This window comes from Sciurus carolinensis, chromosome 2 (genome assembly GCF_902686445.1).
Source record: "Sciurus carolinensis chromosome 2, mSciCar1.2, whole genome shotgun sequence".
Lineage (NCBI taxonomy): Eukaryota > Metazoa > Chordata > Mammalia > Rodentia > Sciuridae > Sciurus > Sciurus carolinensis.
Genome location: NC_062214.1, coordinates 74,147,100 through 74,163,197, shown reverse-complemented (window position 1 = coordinate 74,163,197; position 16,098 = coordinate 74,147,100). Strand labels below are relative to the sequence as shown.

At 45.5% G+C, this 16,098-nt stretch overlaps 1 protein-coding gene across 3 annotated transcripts in view; it reads left to right on the top strand.

Annotated features, from left to right (window-relative positions):
- The first annotated feature begins 5,117 nt into the window (after positions 1-5,117).
- Positions 5,118-16,098, top strand: part of Atp10a (ATPase phospholipid transporting 10A (putative)) — a 180,321-nt gene continuing 169,340 nt past the window's right edge. For all 3 annotated transcript variants that reach the window (XM_047541124.1, XM_047541122.1, XM_047541125.1), the window contains exon 1: positions 5,118-5,825. In XM_047541124.1, coding sequence (XP_047397080.1) covers positions 5,374-5,825 — 452 coding nt within the window. In that variant the 5' untranslated portion in view covers positions 5,118-5,373. The remainder of the gene's footprint in view (positions 5,826-16,098) is intronic.

The window sequence follows — 16,098 nt, the reverse complement described above, 5'->3', positions numbered from 1 at the left end:
TCTGTTCCTCATATACTCCTTTTCTGTGGCAGTTTTATGGATATGCTGGCCTATAGGAGCTCTATAAACAAAATAATGATGCTTTTTAATGTTACTATCAGCATCAGCTCTTTTTTATCAGAGAGAAGAAGCTCATTTAAATAGAACTTGCTTTCTTTCTTTCATGCTACCAGTTGTTTTCAAGATCTCATTGACTCTTGATTACAATATAGGTTCATACTTACTGCAGACATAGACCAGAGGTCCCGGAACCTGGCTGCTCATGATGATTCTCCAAGAAGCTTTGAAAAAGCACAGATACTAGGGTCAGGTCCTTGTGTATAACTGGTTTAGAGTGAGACTTTGGCATTGTTGCTGCATTCAAAGCAATGAAGGTAATCCTAAGGTGCAGCCAGCCATGAGAATAGTTAAATAACTAGCTTGGGACTGCAGTGGACATCATGGACACAGCAACTTAGTGGCCCCAATTGCCTCAGAATAGTTCAGGACCCCGGGTCTGCTTCCTGAGATCTTTTTTTTTTTTTTTTTTTTTTTTTTTTTTGCGGTGCTGGGGATTGAGCCCAGAGGCCTTGTGCTGCTTCCTGAGATCTTGACCTTCCTAAAGGGATCGACTGGGAAAAAAACTCATTTTAAAAAACTCATCCTTGCTGACTTAACTCTATAATATATAATGATCCTTGGTATTCATGGAACCCACCCCCCACTACCAAAATCCCAGACGCTTAAGTTCCCTACATAAAATGGGCTAGCATTTATATTTAACTTACACAATTCTCCCATTTTATTTGTCTATGTATTTATTTATTTATTGTGGTCCTAGGGATTGAAGCCAGGAACATTCTACCTGTAAGCTTCAATCCCAGACCCCCAACCTTTTTAAACTTTATTTTGAGACACAGTCGCACTAAGTTGCTTAGGCTTGTCTTGTGGTCCTCCAGCCTAGTCTCCCAAGTAGATGGGATTACAGGCATGCACCATTGCACCCAACCCTCCCACGTACTTTAAATCACCCTAGATTTCTTATAATACCTAACACACCCAAAATGCTATGGAAATATTTGTTTATCCTATATTGTTAATGGAAAAACATCAAGGAAAAAAAAAAGTCTCTGCATGTTTGGTACAGGTGCAATTTTTTAAAAAATATTTTCTAGCTGTGGTTGGTTGAATACTTGAATGTGGAAACTGCTGATAGAGCTGACCATATTTTCAAACCTCCTCCTCATTCATTGCTTCTCCTCTTCCAGTGTGCTTGGAATGCATCTTCCATCTGTTAAGATGGAAATTCAGTTCCTCTCATCTCATGCTCCTGTTTGGGAAAGTTCATGGCTTCCTATTGCAGGTGGAGCAAATGCAGACACTTATCCCTTCCAAAGGTCAGTGAAGCCCTGCATGCTGACCACTTTGTCTCCAACCACTTCTTGTCTTCTGCCACTTCTTTCTACACCCAGATTTGCTCTTGTCCTCAAATGGACCCTTGTAGCTAAGCCTCTGGCCTGATTTCAGGCTGGTGCACCCAGGCCTGCCCACCTCAACTCCTGTGGCCCAGTCACATCTCCCACCCACCACCAGGTCTCCCATGTCAGTGGATGGAAAGGCCAGTTTTCAGCTGCTCAGCCATCCAAGACTCTATTCTTCCTTTCACACCTTATACCAATAGCAAATCCCATTTGCTTTAGGCCATGTCCCACCTCCACATGGCCTACCTACATCACCATCCCTCTCTCCAGGTGACCTCTTCATGCTTCAACCTTGGCCCTTCTGCATTCTAGGCACATGGCGACTGAGCAGAGTTTGAAAACCTGAGTCCAGTCACAAGATTCCTCTGCTCAAAACCTTTCCAAGTCATCCATTCTCACTCAACTTAAAAGAAAAATTCTCACCAGGATTCACAAGGCCCTATGAGACCTCACTCCAGGATGTCCCTGCTCTGGCCACCAGGGCCTCTTTGCTGGGCCTGGAATCCTGCACCTTCCTACACTTACTGTTTCTTCCCCACATGTCTGCCCGGCTTCTATTGGGCCTCTACTCACAGCTGCCAGGAAATTGTCTCTGACTCCCTGTCCACAGAAGCAGCAGCACACCATCCCACCCTGCTTCATGCTCCCTGTCATCTGGACTTCCTCTCTGTCAAAATTCCTGAACCAGGTCTTAGTGTTCAGGAGAGCAGAGTCTGCACTGCCTATAGCATAGCCTGTGAGTTAGCAGGTTTCTGAATGAATGAATGAGTGGCAGAGAAACCCTACCTGTTTTAAGCATATTGGGACTTATCTTGTTTGGGGACTTTTTAAACAGCTGCTTCCTCTGCCTGTTTCTTCCACTGGATCTTGCCTCATCCAGGTTTCACCTCTTTGGAGAGGCCCTCCTTTATCTCTCCTGTCACCATCTTGGAAGAGTCTCAGGATTTCTTTTTCAATTGCTACCTCCGCCTGCTGGAAAGTCAGTTCCATGAATGTGTGTTGTCTCTGAAAATTCTCTCTTGTGTTCCTAGAACCTGAGCAGTGCAGGCACACAGCAGGAAGTGAAAAAGTTATTTACCGAACAAGGATGAAAACAGTGATTAGTCCAGGGCCCAGCATCCTCGCCATCACTTGGTGGTCTGGAGGGCCAACCCAGCACTGGCCAAACTTCATACAGCCCTGCCTCTGCCCAAGGCATCCAACACTGTGAGAATTTAGCTAGCAGAAGACATCCAAGCTCAAAAGCCCTACAAAGTCCAACAGATCACATAGTGGGATTCTTCCTGGGAGATGCATTGAGCTAAGCCCACTGGAAATAATGAATTTGATTGGTGAAGAGCTGGTGGAGAAAGATTCCAGACTTTAGGAGCAGTGTGACTCACAGAATCTTGGAACCTTAGAGTGGAATGTAGATAGGATGAGCAAGGCCTGTTCTGAGAAGGGTAAGGAGACCTCTCGCCCTGGGGCTGGGTCGGGACCAGGGAGGGGCAGAGTTAAATCAGCAAGTTGGTGCCAGTTGCCCCCAGGGCCTCAAGGGGCCTCTGCCTGAGGAGTCAGCTTTTGACTTTGTAAGCAACGGGGGACTCCTAGAAGCTCCAGGGTAAGGAAATGAAATGAAGTGGTCAAGTAATTACTTGGGCAACGGGGAGTGAACTGACTGAAGAATAGATATTGGGAGGCAAGGGGATCCAGGGAAGGCTTTGGGATAGCCCTTGGGGATAACTATAAAGACTGGAGGCAACTGTAAAAATGGAGGGAAGCAGAAGGCCTCCAGATCTCACTGGGTGTGGTGATGGAGGAAAAGGCGGAAACACCAGGTGTTAGGTGCTAGAAACATGGGAGTTATGGTCACTCATTTGCTGTTAATAGTTTATGATACTACTGGTTTACTGGTGGATCTGATTTCTTTTCCTGAAAATGCACACTTCAGTCAAATCTTATTCTGGCCTGGGCCTCCACACATCAAAATCGTACCCCTTTAACTGAGGAGGAAGGAGACTTGATATATGGGGCAGATTATTACCCCAGTGTCTCTCACTCTACCCTCCTTATGTTGGATTCTGATAAATATTGTGGGCTGTGGCAAAGCTGTCTGTAGAGAGGCCCTGGCATAACCGGATGGGGTGAAATCCAGGGTGCATGAAGGGAGGTCCACCCTGAAGGAGGGGTGTGGGGAAAGACAAGTGACTTGAACAAAACTAGGTAAGTGTCTTGTCAGGAGGCACCCAAGGGAGGAACCCAGGGCCAGCAAAAGCTGCCAAAGCAGTCTCTCTCTCGCTGTTATTTTTCTTTTTTTGGTACCAGGGATTGAACCCAGGGACTCTCAACCACTAAAGCCACAGCCTCAGCCCTTTTTATTTTTTATTTTGAGGCAGGGTCTTGCTAAGTTGCTTAGGGCCTTGCTGAGTTGATGAGTCTGACTTCGAACTTGCGATCCTCCTGCCTCAGCCTCCCAAGGTAGTGGGATTACAGACATGTGCCACTGTACCCGTCCCAAAGCAGTCTCTTGAGAGATTACAGTGTCCCAATGAAGGGCTAGGAGGAGTTGGAGAAAGAAAAAAAGGAGATCTCCAAAGAGGAGGAGGAGGCCATTGCTTCCCAAATTCAGAAAGGCTATACCCCAAAGGTGCACCCGGGCATTCCAACCATGCCTCCAAGGCAAGAAATCCCTGTTTTCTCTTCTGTACCATAAAGTGGGTAGCAAACTCTCTGATCTGTGGTGCACCAGTGGGGTCTTAACTGCGGAAGAGAGTATTCCTGGACTTCTGTAGTCCACTTTGCACAAACTCTTTTTATTCCCCTTCAGTATGAAAGGGAGCCCTGTGCCCCAAACTCCTGTGACCCTCTCCTACCCAACCTCATCCACCCCAACAATCATCCTCAACTCCCTGTCACTGTCTGGGTGATAGTCCACACTTCAGAACCACAGCACAGGAGTAACATTTCTGTCTTCAGGTTCACCAGGAAGGGAAAAAGAGACCCAAATATCTGCAAACCACCCACTGTCTTTGCTACAACATAGTATTCTTGCCTTCCATGAAAAAACAAAACAGAGACAGGAGGCGTGGAGGGAGAGAGGGAGGGAGGGAGAGAAGGAGAGAGCGATATCTCCTTGTATAGGGGCTTAAGGGAAGGCAATGATGATCACAGAAAGGGAAAAGTGTCTAGTTCAATCAAGAATTGAATCTGCAAATAAGTGAGGTTTGGCGGTGGGGCAGGGAAGTTTGTAAAGGTGATAGGAATTGCGATATCACGAGGTCTCCCTAGAAGCCCATGTCCTATTCAAACTAAGATTTGAAAATTGTGCAATAGGTAAACGATGGCTTCTCTGGATTTTTATTCCAATTGATTCCACTGGTCTCCTGAGACCATTTCCCGGTCCAGGACCAAGTTAGGTCTGGCTCAGGAAAAGTGCGCCAGCCGCGAAGGAACTGCTTTTTCTCTCTACACTGCAGTTTCGTCTGTCCTAACGGTGGCAGAGCGCGTTTGAAAACGTTCTGGGATTAAAATGATACTTCTGGGAAATGAAACCAAACCCCTCTAAAGTTTCTAACTCGGGCTATTTTTTGTTTCCCGCTATCCGGAATGACTGAGTCTGGGAGCAGAGCGAGGGCGGGGTCGAGGAGCCACCTCGGCGGAAACAACCCAGGCGGGCTGGCTGGCGGGCGCGAGTACAAGGGGGCTCTGTGCCTCGCAGCACCCGGGCCCCGCCCGCGCCCTGCTGGGACTGCAGACCGGCGGCAGGGGGCTGGACTCGGACAGGGCGGGCTGGGCGGGGCAGGCGGCTAGCTGACCGCGATCTCTGTGCGTCCCGCAGGCGGGGATCCCGCGCCGCCGCGCCCGGGTGGCCGGCAATGATCACCTAGGAGGCTGGCGCTAGCGGCGGAGGAGCCGGGCGCGGCGACACGCGGCCATGCAGCGGGAGTCGGAGTCCACCGAGGAGCCCGAGCCCCCGGGGCGGCGGCGGCGCCGCCGGGAGGGCAGGACGCGCACGGTGCGCTCCAACCTGCTGCCGCCCCCGAGCGCGGAGGACTCTGTGGCTGGTGCCACCAAGGGCGAGCGGCTGCAGCGGCTCGGGTGTGTCCAGCACGTGGCAGACAACCGGCTCAAGACCACCAAGTACACGCTGCTGTCCTTCCTGCCCAAGAATCTATTCGAGCAGTTCCACCGCCTGGCCAACGTGTACTTTGTCTTCATCGCGCTGCTCAACTTCGTGCCGGCGGTGAACGCCTTCCAGCCTGGCCTGGCGCTGGCGCCCGTGCTGTTCATCCTGGCGGTCACGGCCTTCAAGGACTTGTGGGAGGACTACAGCCGCTACCGCTCGGACCATGAGATCAACCACCTGGGCTGCCTAGTCTTCAGCAGGTGAGCCTCGCTGGTTGGGCGGGTGAGCTCGGGGGTCCGCGTAGGGTCGGGGCGCTTCCGGGAACTTGGACGCAGTTTGTCTCTGGGCAGGGGTGACATGGGGCAGGGTAGGAATGTAGAACAACGCCGGACAGAGGGCAGGCCGCGTGGGGCATGGTGCCTGGAGCTGCGTGTTGGGCAAGGCGTTGAGCCTCTAAAACCCGTCAGCGGCTGTCTCCGCGGCCAGCAGGAAGACCTAGATTCAGGACCCTGTGAGGATCTCCTGTCCAGGACTATCACTCTAATTTGGAGACAGAATAATCCCAGGGCTGCAGTTTAGCAGCCACTGGGCATCTCATTGCCGGCACTAAATAAAAGAAGCCCAGTCCAGGGCATCAGCGCCTGAAGTTCCTACTTAGTTCTTGGCCGAGCTCCGTGGACCAGGATGTATGAAACCAAGAGTTGGTTAACTTGTCTTGGGGCAGCAGAGTGAAATCGCCAGAAAGTTCTGATATCCAGGGCACAAATCATATTGAAGGGTGTGGTTAACGATCGTACTGGTGCATCCACTAATGTGACCTGTGAGTAGGCCACAGACTGGGTACCATTTCTTAGGTGCCTGCTCAGTTCTCTTTCTCCCCCTCCCCTTCTCAATTCCCCTTCTCTCTTTTTCTTTCTTCTGTTCAGTTTTCTTAATTTGAGCTTGTTTCCAGATGGAAACAGGCTTTGAGGGTTGCCCAGGATAGTACCAGGGAATGACCTTCCAATTGGTTCATTGTACTTTTTTCCCCTCTGCATGGGGGATCTGTACAGGATGCCACTGCGTCTTCTTCCTTGGTACCCTCCAGCTGGAAAGCCGCTTGATTATAGATCCATCTTGGAGCTGTGTCCAGTAGCTGGAACACCCTTGAGGAAGGCAAATGTCAACCTCCTTCCAAGGTTCAGCCCATCTTGTCCTCCTCTTTAACCTTGCTGGGCCTGTGGCAGGGGTAGAGATGGGCCTCCATCTCCACCCTTATCTTGGAGGACATTTGCAGTGTTCCACATCCATCATGCCTGAAGGCATCTTAGGAAGCCCCTGCCCCCTCAGTGGCAGATAGTTTCCCTACAATATGGGGGTCATGATTGCTCCCTCCACTTAGAATAACTTAGATGAAGACCATGAACATCTATCCCTGAACTTAGTACTTTTTAAAAAATCTTTTTCTGAGGAGGTACTGAGGACTGAACTCAGGGGTCCTTTACCAATGCACTACATCCCCAGCCCCACATCCCCAGCAATTCATCCCTGGATTTTTTTTTTTTTTTTTTTTTCTTCTTCTTCTTCCAGACAGGGGTCTCACAAAGTTGCTTAGGGCTTTGCTAAATTGCTGAGGCTGGCCTTGAATTGACAGTCATCCTGTCTTGGCCTCTCCAGTTGCTGGGATTATAGGTGAGCACCACCGCACCTTGCTTGAGTACTTTTTTTGAGAAAGGGTCGTCCTTTGTTGTCCACATTGACTTGAGTACTTTTGACCCTCCCAACACTGCAGTGGTTGTGCTTCATACTTAATTTACATAAGCCTAGAGTAAACAGAGGTTTAACTTGCCCAAGATCACCTAACTGCTGTGTAGTGTTAATGGGTTTTGACTCAGGTCTTCTGACTGTATAGCTTTTCCAATATTCTTTTGCTTGTGCTTCTCAAACTTTTCACATAAATTCATTGAGGAGTTTTAGAAGAATAGTTTTCTAAAGTGTTAGTCCCAGCAGGTCTGGGAATGGGCCCAGGATTCTGAGTACTGGATTAGCATGGAGGTGAGTCTTATGTGGTGGCCTACAGTTGAGTAATACCTCCCTGCTTACCCATGAGAGGTGCCCCTGGCCAGTTGTCAAGTATGACCTGGATGGGAGGGACTGTGGAATTTCCTGGCTCCTGTTCATCACAAGTCTCAGCACGGGAGGGAGAGGGACACCATTACACAAATGCCCTCAGTGTCCCTCCAGTAAGCACTCCAGACAGCTCTATGCCTTTCCTCTGCCCTGTCTGTCTGTCCTTTGCACCACATAACTTGGGTGGGGCTCTAACCCATTTAAGTCTTTGTACACATGCCACTTCCTGTTATCATTGAGCCTATAACTCCAGTAGCCTCTTTTAAGAAGTTTATTTTTTGGCAAAATGCAACCCATTATGTCATTTGAGCCTTATAATAACCATCACACCCACTTTATGGATGAGAAAACAGAGACTGGAATCTAAAAACAGTGTTCACTGGAAGGCTTCATGGGCTTGTGAACACTTGGCTCCCCTTGACCACATCTGCCCAGTTTCTCCTCCTCCTCAGCTCTGACCAGCTGGTTCCTGAATACTCCCTACTCCCCTTCAGCTCCAAGGAGGGTCCTTGGGAGAAGAGTTCTTTCAGGAGGCGTTCTGATACCTTCCTGTCCCTAAGTCAAATTCCTTGAATACCTTCTTAGGGAGACAATGGACCTTCTACCTGGGAAGGCTTGAGGGGTGCTCCTTGGTGGTTATGGGAGGGATGGTAGTTATGTGTGGGGAGGAGATGGGGCCTTTGCTCTCTCTGACCCAGTTGTCTCCTTTTCTGGCCGAATCTGTCAGCATTCGTCATTCACTTCCAAACTGTGCTGAGGACAGACAGCTCAATACCCCACTTCTATTCATTGTTCCCCAAATGGCAGGTCAAATTCTCCCAGTTCTTGAAGTTCTGGAAAGGGTGTTGCCAGACTCTGGTGATGGAAGAAAGAGGAGGCTGGGGCCCACCCAGGGCTTGTTATAGGAACAGATTGTGCTGTGGACTAGGTCCACAGGGTAGGATGCTTGTTAGGAGAAGCCTTCCCAAGGTGCTTAGGAGTCTGGGTCTAGACATGGGGACCAGAAAGGATGTGACTAGATAAAAGGCGGGGGGGTGGCAGATGCTGCAGGTAAAGAATCACAGGGGAAGGGGGTGGCCTGTGACAGGGTCAGAGCAATGAGAACTGGAAACAGGTTATTAGGTTTATGGGGATGAGGCATTGACATGAAGCCTGGGATTGTGGGGATCTGGTATCAGGACAGTCTTGGAAAAGACTTGTATCAGGCCAAGTCTGTTCACTGCCTTTCCTTAATACAGTCAGAAGTATAGTTGTGAACTGTGAGAGTTGATTCTACATTGTGTCTCCTACAAGTCTCTAAGTGTGCCATTTAGGTGTTGTGTTCAGTTATAGGATTTGTTTTTTTTCTTTTTATGTTACGGAGCCTGACCCGAAATTCCTGGGCTCAAGTGATTCTCCTGCCTTAGTCTGCTAAGTAACTGGGACCACAGCTTTACACTACTCAGCTTAAAGCATGCGTTAATGCAGTAGTTAGGGACACTGACTCTGTCCCTGGAGGATGATATTCTTTTGTATTCTGATATGGAATCTACAGTGAATCAATCATTTGTACCATTATTCTTATCTTTATAATTATTATTAATTTTTTTCTGCTGTACTAGGGATTGAACCCTGGGGTGCTCTACCACTGAGCTAAAGACCTAGCCCTTTTTGCTCTATATGTTGAGACAGAGTCTCACTCAGTTGCCCAAGCTGACATCAAATGTGGGATCCTCCTGCCTTAGCCTCCCGAGATGCAGGGATTACAGGCGTGCCATTATTATCATTATTGTTATTGCAATACTAGGGATTGAATGATTGCAAGGCACCTTTCAGCTACTCTTTCAAGAATGATGGAAGCAGTAACATTTCTACAAAATAACCTGTGACGACCTTCCCCTGAATCTTTTGGGCTCAGTACTGGGATCTGTTAGCAGCCCCTCAGAGTCTTTCCATTGTCCTTTTTTTTTCTGTTATTATTATTATTTTTTAAAATATTTTTGGTACCTGGGGTTGAACCCAGGGGCTCTTAACCCCTGAGCCACATCCCCAGCCCTTTTTATCTTTTGATTTGAGACAGGGTCTCACTAAGTAGAGCCACGCTAAGTTGTTGAGGCTGGCCTCGAACTTGTGATCCTCCTGCCTCAGCCTCCCTAGTCACAGGCATTACAAGTGTGCACAACCTTGCTGTGTCTTCTATCATCTTTTGGGAAAACAGATGGGGTTGGCTCTATGCTTCTTTTGGAATTGCCCTTATTTTTCTCTCTTCTCCCAGCATTCTCCAACTTTCCAGGGTTACCTGTCTACCCTTTACACTTCATGATTTGTTGTTTTGGAAGAGCTCTTACTCAACTTGAGTTGTCTTACTCAACAAAATCCTCCTTTTGTTTTCTTTTCTTCCCATGGTTTTGGTTTATCTTGCTTCCCCTCTGCCTTTTCTCCTTTGTGTCCCTCCTGCCAGGAGCCTTTCCAGGTGATCCAGGTGATCAAGCTCCTCCTTGCTGGTGTGCTTAACTTTAGGGGTATATTCCCTCCTCCCCTCCCTCTTATTTTTTTTTTTTTTTTTGGTGCTGGGGATTGAACCCAGGGCCTTGTGCTTGCAAGACAAGCACCCTACCAACTGAGCTATCGCCCCAGCCCTCCCCTTCCTCTTAAAGCAGCAAAGTGTTACTCCTCTGGGAAGCACAACATCTTTCTGTTATTTGGAGTCAAATATTTGCAAAATATTTTACTTGACACAAGGACAAGACCCAGGAGGTATTAATGAGTATATGTGTGTGCGTGTGTTGGGGAGTTGTTTGAGGATTTTTTTTTTTTTTTGCGGTGCTGGGGATTGAACCCAGGGTCTCCAGTCCAAGGAATATTTTGACATTGCCATTCTCGTGTTTTTGGAAATAATTTTTCTTTTGATATCTATTTCATATCCTGTATTCTTGGGCTCATGTGGTCAAGTTATAGTGGAAAAATAACTTTTCTTTCCCTAAATAGTTGGTCACTGTCAAAGTGCAGTCCACCTTGGCTTGATATTTTTTTTTTTTCACTTATTAACAACTGGGCTGAGAGTTCTATTTATGTATTTACTTATAGTGGTACTGGGGATTGAACCCAGGGGTGCTCTACCACTGAACTCATCCTCTGCCATTTTTCTTTGTCACTGCGGAATCAGAGTTTCACATTATACCCTTTTGGGGATGATAGCTCAGTCGGTAGAGTGCTTGCCTTGCAAGCACAAGTCTCTGGGTTCAATCCCCAGCACCACACACACACACACAACAAAACACATATACCCTTACCACTGAGCTACATCCTTTGCCCCCACTTTTAAAATTTTGGGACAGGGTCTCTTCAAATTACTGAGGCTGTCCTCAGACTTGGAATCTTCCTGCCTTAGCCTTCTGAGTGACTGGACTTACAAGTGTGTGCCAGGAAGCCTGGCTAGCTGATATAACTTTTAGATCTCATTTAATCTTACCCTTTCCCCCGCCCCTGGTGCCCTTGCAATTTATTTTGCCAAAATTGGGTTATTTGTCCTGTGGGGTTTCCCGAGGCCTGTTTATTGCCCATCGCCTCTGTGTGGTTTTATGGTAGCGCTCTCCTCTCCTCTGTGATTCCCCTAAAGCCATAGGTGGGTCTGGACACTTCCTCAGAGCTTCATGAAACTCAGGTTTGAATTGTTCTTTTGGTAAAAACCACATTCACAGGGGGTGTTCTGCACTGAGAGACCCTGTGCAGAACCAGAGGCCATACCATCACCTGTGCCTCTTGGTGTGATGTGGGCAGCCTTTGGAATATCATTGCCTACCTCCATTGCTTTGTTCAGGGATGGAACATGGTGTGACCTAATTCTTTCATCCATCACTTTTGGAAAGAAACACTTCTACTTGTCTATGATCTGTTTTTCTTTTCCCCATGGGATAGCTAAAATAGGAAAGGAGGCTTGATGTTGATCAGTAGAATTTTCCAGTGGGAACCAATTAGCTTTCTGAAATTTTTAAACTTTCTGTTTTGAAATAATTTTGGACATATAGAAAAGTGGCAAAAATAACAGGATTCCTGTATACTCTTCATTCATTTTTATCTAATGTTAACATTTTACTTCTTTACTATATTACAAAGACCAAAATTATGGCATTAACATTAATTAGTACAAAATATTAATTATTATTATTACTTTTTTGTTATATGCTGGGGATGAAGCTAAGGGCTTATCCTTGCTAGGGAAGACTCTACCACTGAACTACACCTCCAACCCCCAAAGTATTAATTAAGCCACAATCTTTATTTAGATCTAAACAGTTTTTTCATTAATGTATTAATGAGATTTGGTCATGTGTTTTGCACATTGATCTTGTATTCTGCCACCTTGATAGCTCTTTTGTTATTTCTAGTGCTTGTTTTGTGAATTCCTTAGACTTTTAAATATATAGTACTTCATCTGTAAAAAGAGTTTTACTACTTCCTTTTCAACCTGATGCCTTATGTTTCTTTTTATTATCTAATCACCCTGTCTACAAGCCCCAGTACATTGTTGAATTGAAATGGCAAGAACAGGCATCCTTGTCTTGTATCTGATCTTAGGGAGAAGATGTTTTCTTTCACCATTAGTTATGGTGATAGCTGTGTGTGTGTGTTTTGTGGAACCTGGGATCAGATTGAACCTAGGGCTTCATGATTGCTTCGTGCATACTATACCCTTGCTATAGGTACCCTGTCCCCTGCAACCCCACTAGAGTATTGTAGGTTGAACCCAGAGTTCTTAACCACTGAACAACATCCCCAGCCCCTTTTTTTATTTTTTATTTTGAGACAGTGTCTTACTAAATTATTTAGGGGCTTTCTAAGTTGCTAAATGACTGAGGCTGGCCTTGAACTAGTGATCCTCCCTGCCTCAGTCTCCTGAGTCTCTGGAATTACAGGGGGGTGCCACCAAGACCAGCTCTTTCTGTAGGTTTTTATGGATGCTCCTTATCCAGTTGAGGAAGTTCCCTTATAGTCCTACTTTGTTGAGTGTTCTTATTAAGAAATGGTGTTAGGGAGCCTGGGGATGTTACTCAGCAGTAAGAGCTCATGCTTAGCGAGTGTGAGGCCCTGCATTCAATCCTCAGCATGGCAAATTAGTAAATAAATAAATAAATAAATACATGTATTGGTTTTGTCAAGTGCTTAAGATAATGTGTAACACTGATTTTTCTTTTCTTTTCTTTTCTTTTTTTTTTTTGGTGCTGGGGATCGAATCCTGGGCCTCATGCTTGCTAGGCAAGTGCAGTTACCATTGAACCACATGTGTGTATATAGCCCTTCAGCTGGCCTTCATAGGTAACTGTGGTTGGAAGTCTCCTCGTTTTCACAGATTCTGCAGAGTTGGGAAGGGGGGATGGATACAAATCCAACTGTCTTTCTGAGTGATGTTCAGAAGTTTTTATTGAATAAACTCTCTTCAGATTGTGGCAAAACTTTTTTTTAATTTTTTTTTATTTTCTGATTTGCAATTTATAGGCATGCTTCCCTTCAGATATCAGACAACTTTTAAATGGGAAAAGCAAAAAAAAACAAAAAACACAAAAAACCAAAACCAAAACAAAACAAAACAACAAAACATCTCAAACAAGTCACAGGTCTATTTTTTTCTTCTTTTCAATTCTTTTGGCAAGTGAAGAAATATTATTAATTAGGATGATAGCTCTTTCTTATAAGAAATGGCCCTAAGATCTCAAAATATCCCCTCTATACCAGAGCCAGAATTAGCAGTCTCTTTCTACAGCTGCCCCAAAATCCCCAAATCCAACCCTACAAAGATTCAAAAATTGCTTCTTTTTTTTTTATTGTAAAGAAATGGGATACATGTTGTTTCTCTGTTTGTACATAGAGTAAAGGCGTACCATTTGTGTAATCATAAATTTACATAGGGTAATGCTGTTTGATTCATTCTGTTATTTTTTCCCTTCCCCCCACCCCTCCCACCCCAAGACTTTGTTAATATCCAGAGTTCTGACGAAGTTCATTTGGGAATTTTTGCCACTGCTTTTTCATTTTTAGGAAGGTGAGGATTTATGGAGTTTCTCGCTCCGGGAGGTCTTGCCTTCTAGTTAGTGATTTGGTAGAGTTCCTCTCTCTTGCTGTTGGTCTGCTGTTTCTCATTAGATTGAGAGTTTGGATTTGGGGTAGGAACACCACAGAAGTCATGTGCCCTTCTCAGCACATGATTTTAGGGGGATATGGTGGCAAAGTGCCTTACTGCTAATGGTGTTAACCTTGACCACTAGGTCATGGTGGTGTCTGCTGGGTTTTTCAACTGCATATTTTCTATTTTCCATTTTGCAATTAATAATATCTTCGGGGTAGAGCCTTAAGACTATGTTGCTATCTTGTTTCTCCTCAAATTTTTTCCCCACTAATTGCAGGATCTCTTGCTGGCAGCAAATTTTTTATTTTTATTATTTCCAGGACCTTGTGCATGCTTGTCAAGAACTCTACCACTAAGCTACACACCCAGTCTTTGTCTTTTTTGGTTTTATAAATTATTATTATGAATACATGGATTTAAATGTAATTGATTGATTTGAGTTCATTGTGGTTACTTTTGTAACTGATGTTCTTTAGTCAATAGGAATCATTCAAGTTGACTTCACAGTGCTTTAAATATAACTTCTAATCATTTCTTTTGGTCCGCACTCCAGACTTATTTGATGCATTTCCTACTCTTACTTCTGAAGCTACAAGCGACCTTCTTTTTTTTCTCTTTTTCTTTGTGGTACTAGAGATCAAGGCACAAGGCCTTGCACATACATGTCAAGCAAGGACTCTACCACTGGGCTCTGTCCCCAGCCGCCTCATACGTTTTTTTGCTATCTGGGATTGAACCCAGGGGTGCTCAACCACTGAGGCACATCCTCAGCCCTTTTTATTTTTTATTTTAGACCTGGTCTCCCTAAATTGCTTAGGACCTTGGTAAATTGCTGAGACTGCTTTTGAACTTGCAGTCTTCCTGCCTCAGCCTCCCGGCCTGCTGGGATTACAGGTGTGTGCCACCATACTTGGCTCTCTATCCCTTTTTTAAAATTTATTTTGTATAATATACGTTGCCCAGATTGACCTCGAATTTGTGATCCTCCTGCCTTGGCCTCCCAAGTAGCCTTTGTTTGTTTGTTTTTTTGTTTTGGCTGGGGAGCAGTGCAGTTTGCTGGAGTTGGAACCCAGAGGCTTCAAGTGCTCTACCACCCCTGCCTTGTTATTTTTATTTATTTATTTATTTATTTAAAAAAATTTTTTTTTGTTTTAGTTGTGTATGAACCTTTATTTTAATTTATTATTTATATGTGGTGCTGAGGATTAAACCCAGTGCCTCACACATGCTAGGCAAGTCCTCTACCACTGAGCCACAAACCCTTGTTATTTTTAAATAAAGTTTTCTCGAAGCTTTCATTGACCTGTGAAGCTCAGTGTGCTTGTTCCTGACTACCCTGCCATGGTGTAGTTTGATCCTCTTTTAATGGTCATTTATTACGGTGATCTTCAACTCTGGGGGTTCCATCTTCCCTGCATGGGAGGGGTCAGGTAGTCTCACCGGCGGCAGTACTGCCTTCAGATGTGTTGGCAAATATTTAGTTGTCATAGAGACTACCAGCGTTCCTGATCCTTGGGGCTCATGAGCCAGGTATGTGATATCTTTGCCTCACTTGGGATAGCCCCACCCCCAAAGGCCAGTAAAGCACCCATTGAAAAGTACTTTTGGAAGAACATGGGAAAAGTTTGTCTGGATTCCTTGACTGGGCAAGATTGAGAAGAGGCTGTGTGACAGGCAGGCTCCTGCCCTTCGCAGCTTGATGGTCTAGCCCCTTCCGACTGAATTCCTGTAACAGGGGAGGCCAGTGAACTTATTTGTACAAGACTTACCTTGCTATATATAGCAGAGTGAAAGAACTTACAGGAAAAACGAGGAGGCTATTTCAGTTTCTTCCTTTTTTAGGATACTCTTAGCTTGGCTTTCTATGTTTACTTGTTTTGCATGTTCCCGGTGTGCAGTTTCTATGTATTGACCTGAACATACCCTCTGGTTGTTTTTCCACTGGGAATACTGGATTTTGGGTTACTTTGCCTACCAAACTTTTTATAAGGTAAGAAGGAATTCTTTTGCCTATTTTAAGTTAACCAGGGATAATTAAAATCCCCTCAATAAGGTAGAACCTTTGCCAGCAGGTAGATGCTGGCAGATGCTTCTTTTTCAACCCAGTCTCCTCATTTAAATTGGAGGCAGGATTTTATTAAATCAGGGGGTAGAAAAAAGCCTCCAGATGTTCAGTAAGGAATAAGGGATGTTGTAACGCACCCAAAGGTTAGGGTCCAGTGCCTGACAGGCAGCTGAGCATTCGAAAAGATTAGATGGGACTCTAATCATTGTTATTACTGATATTACAACTATTGTTATTATTGTTCAGATCTTTGGTC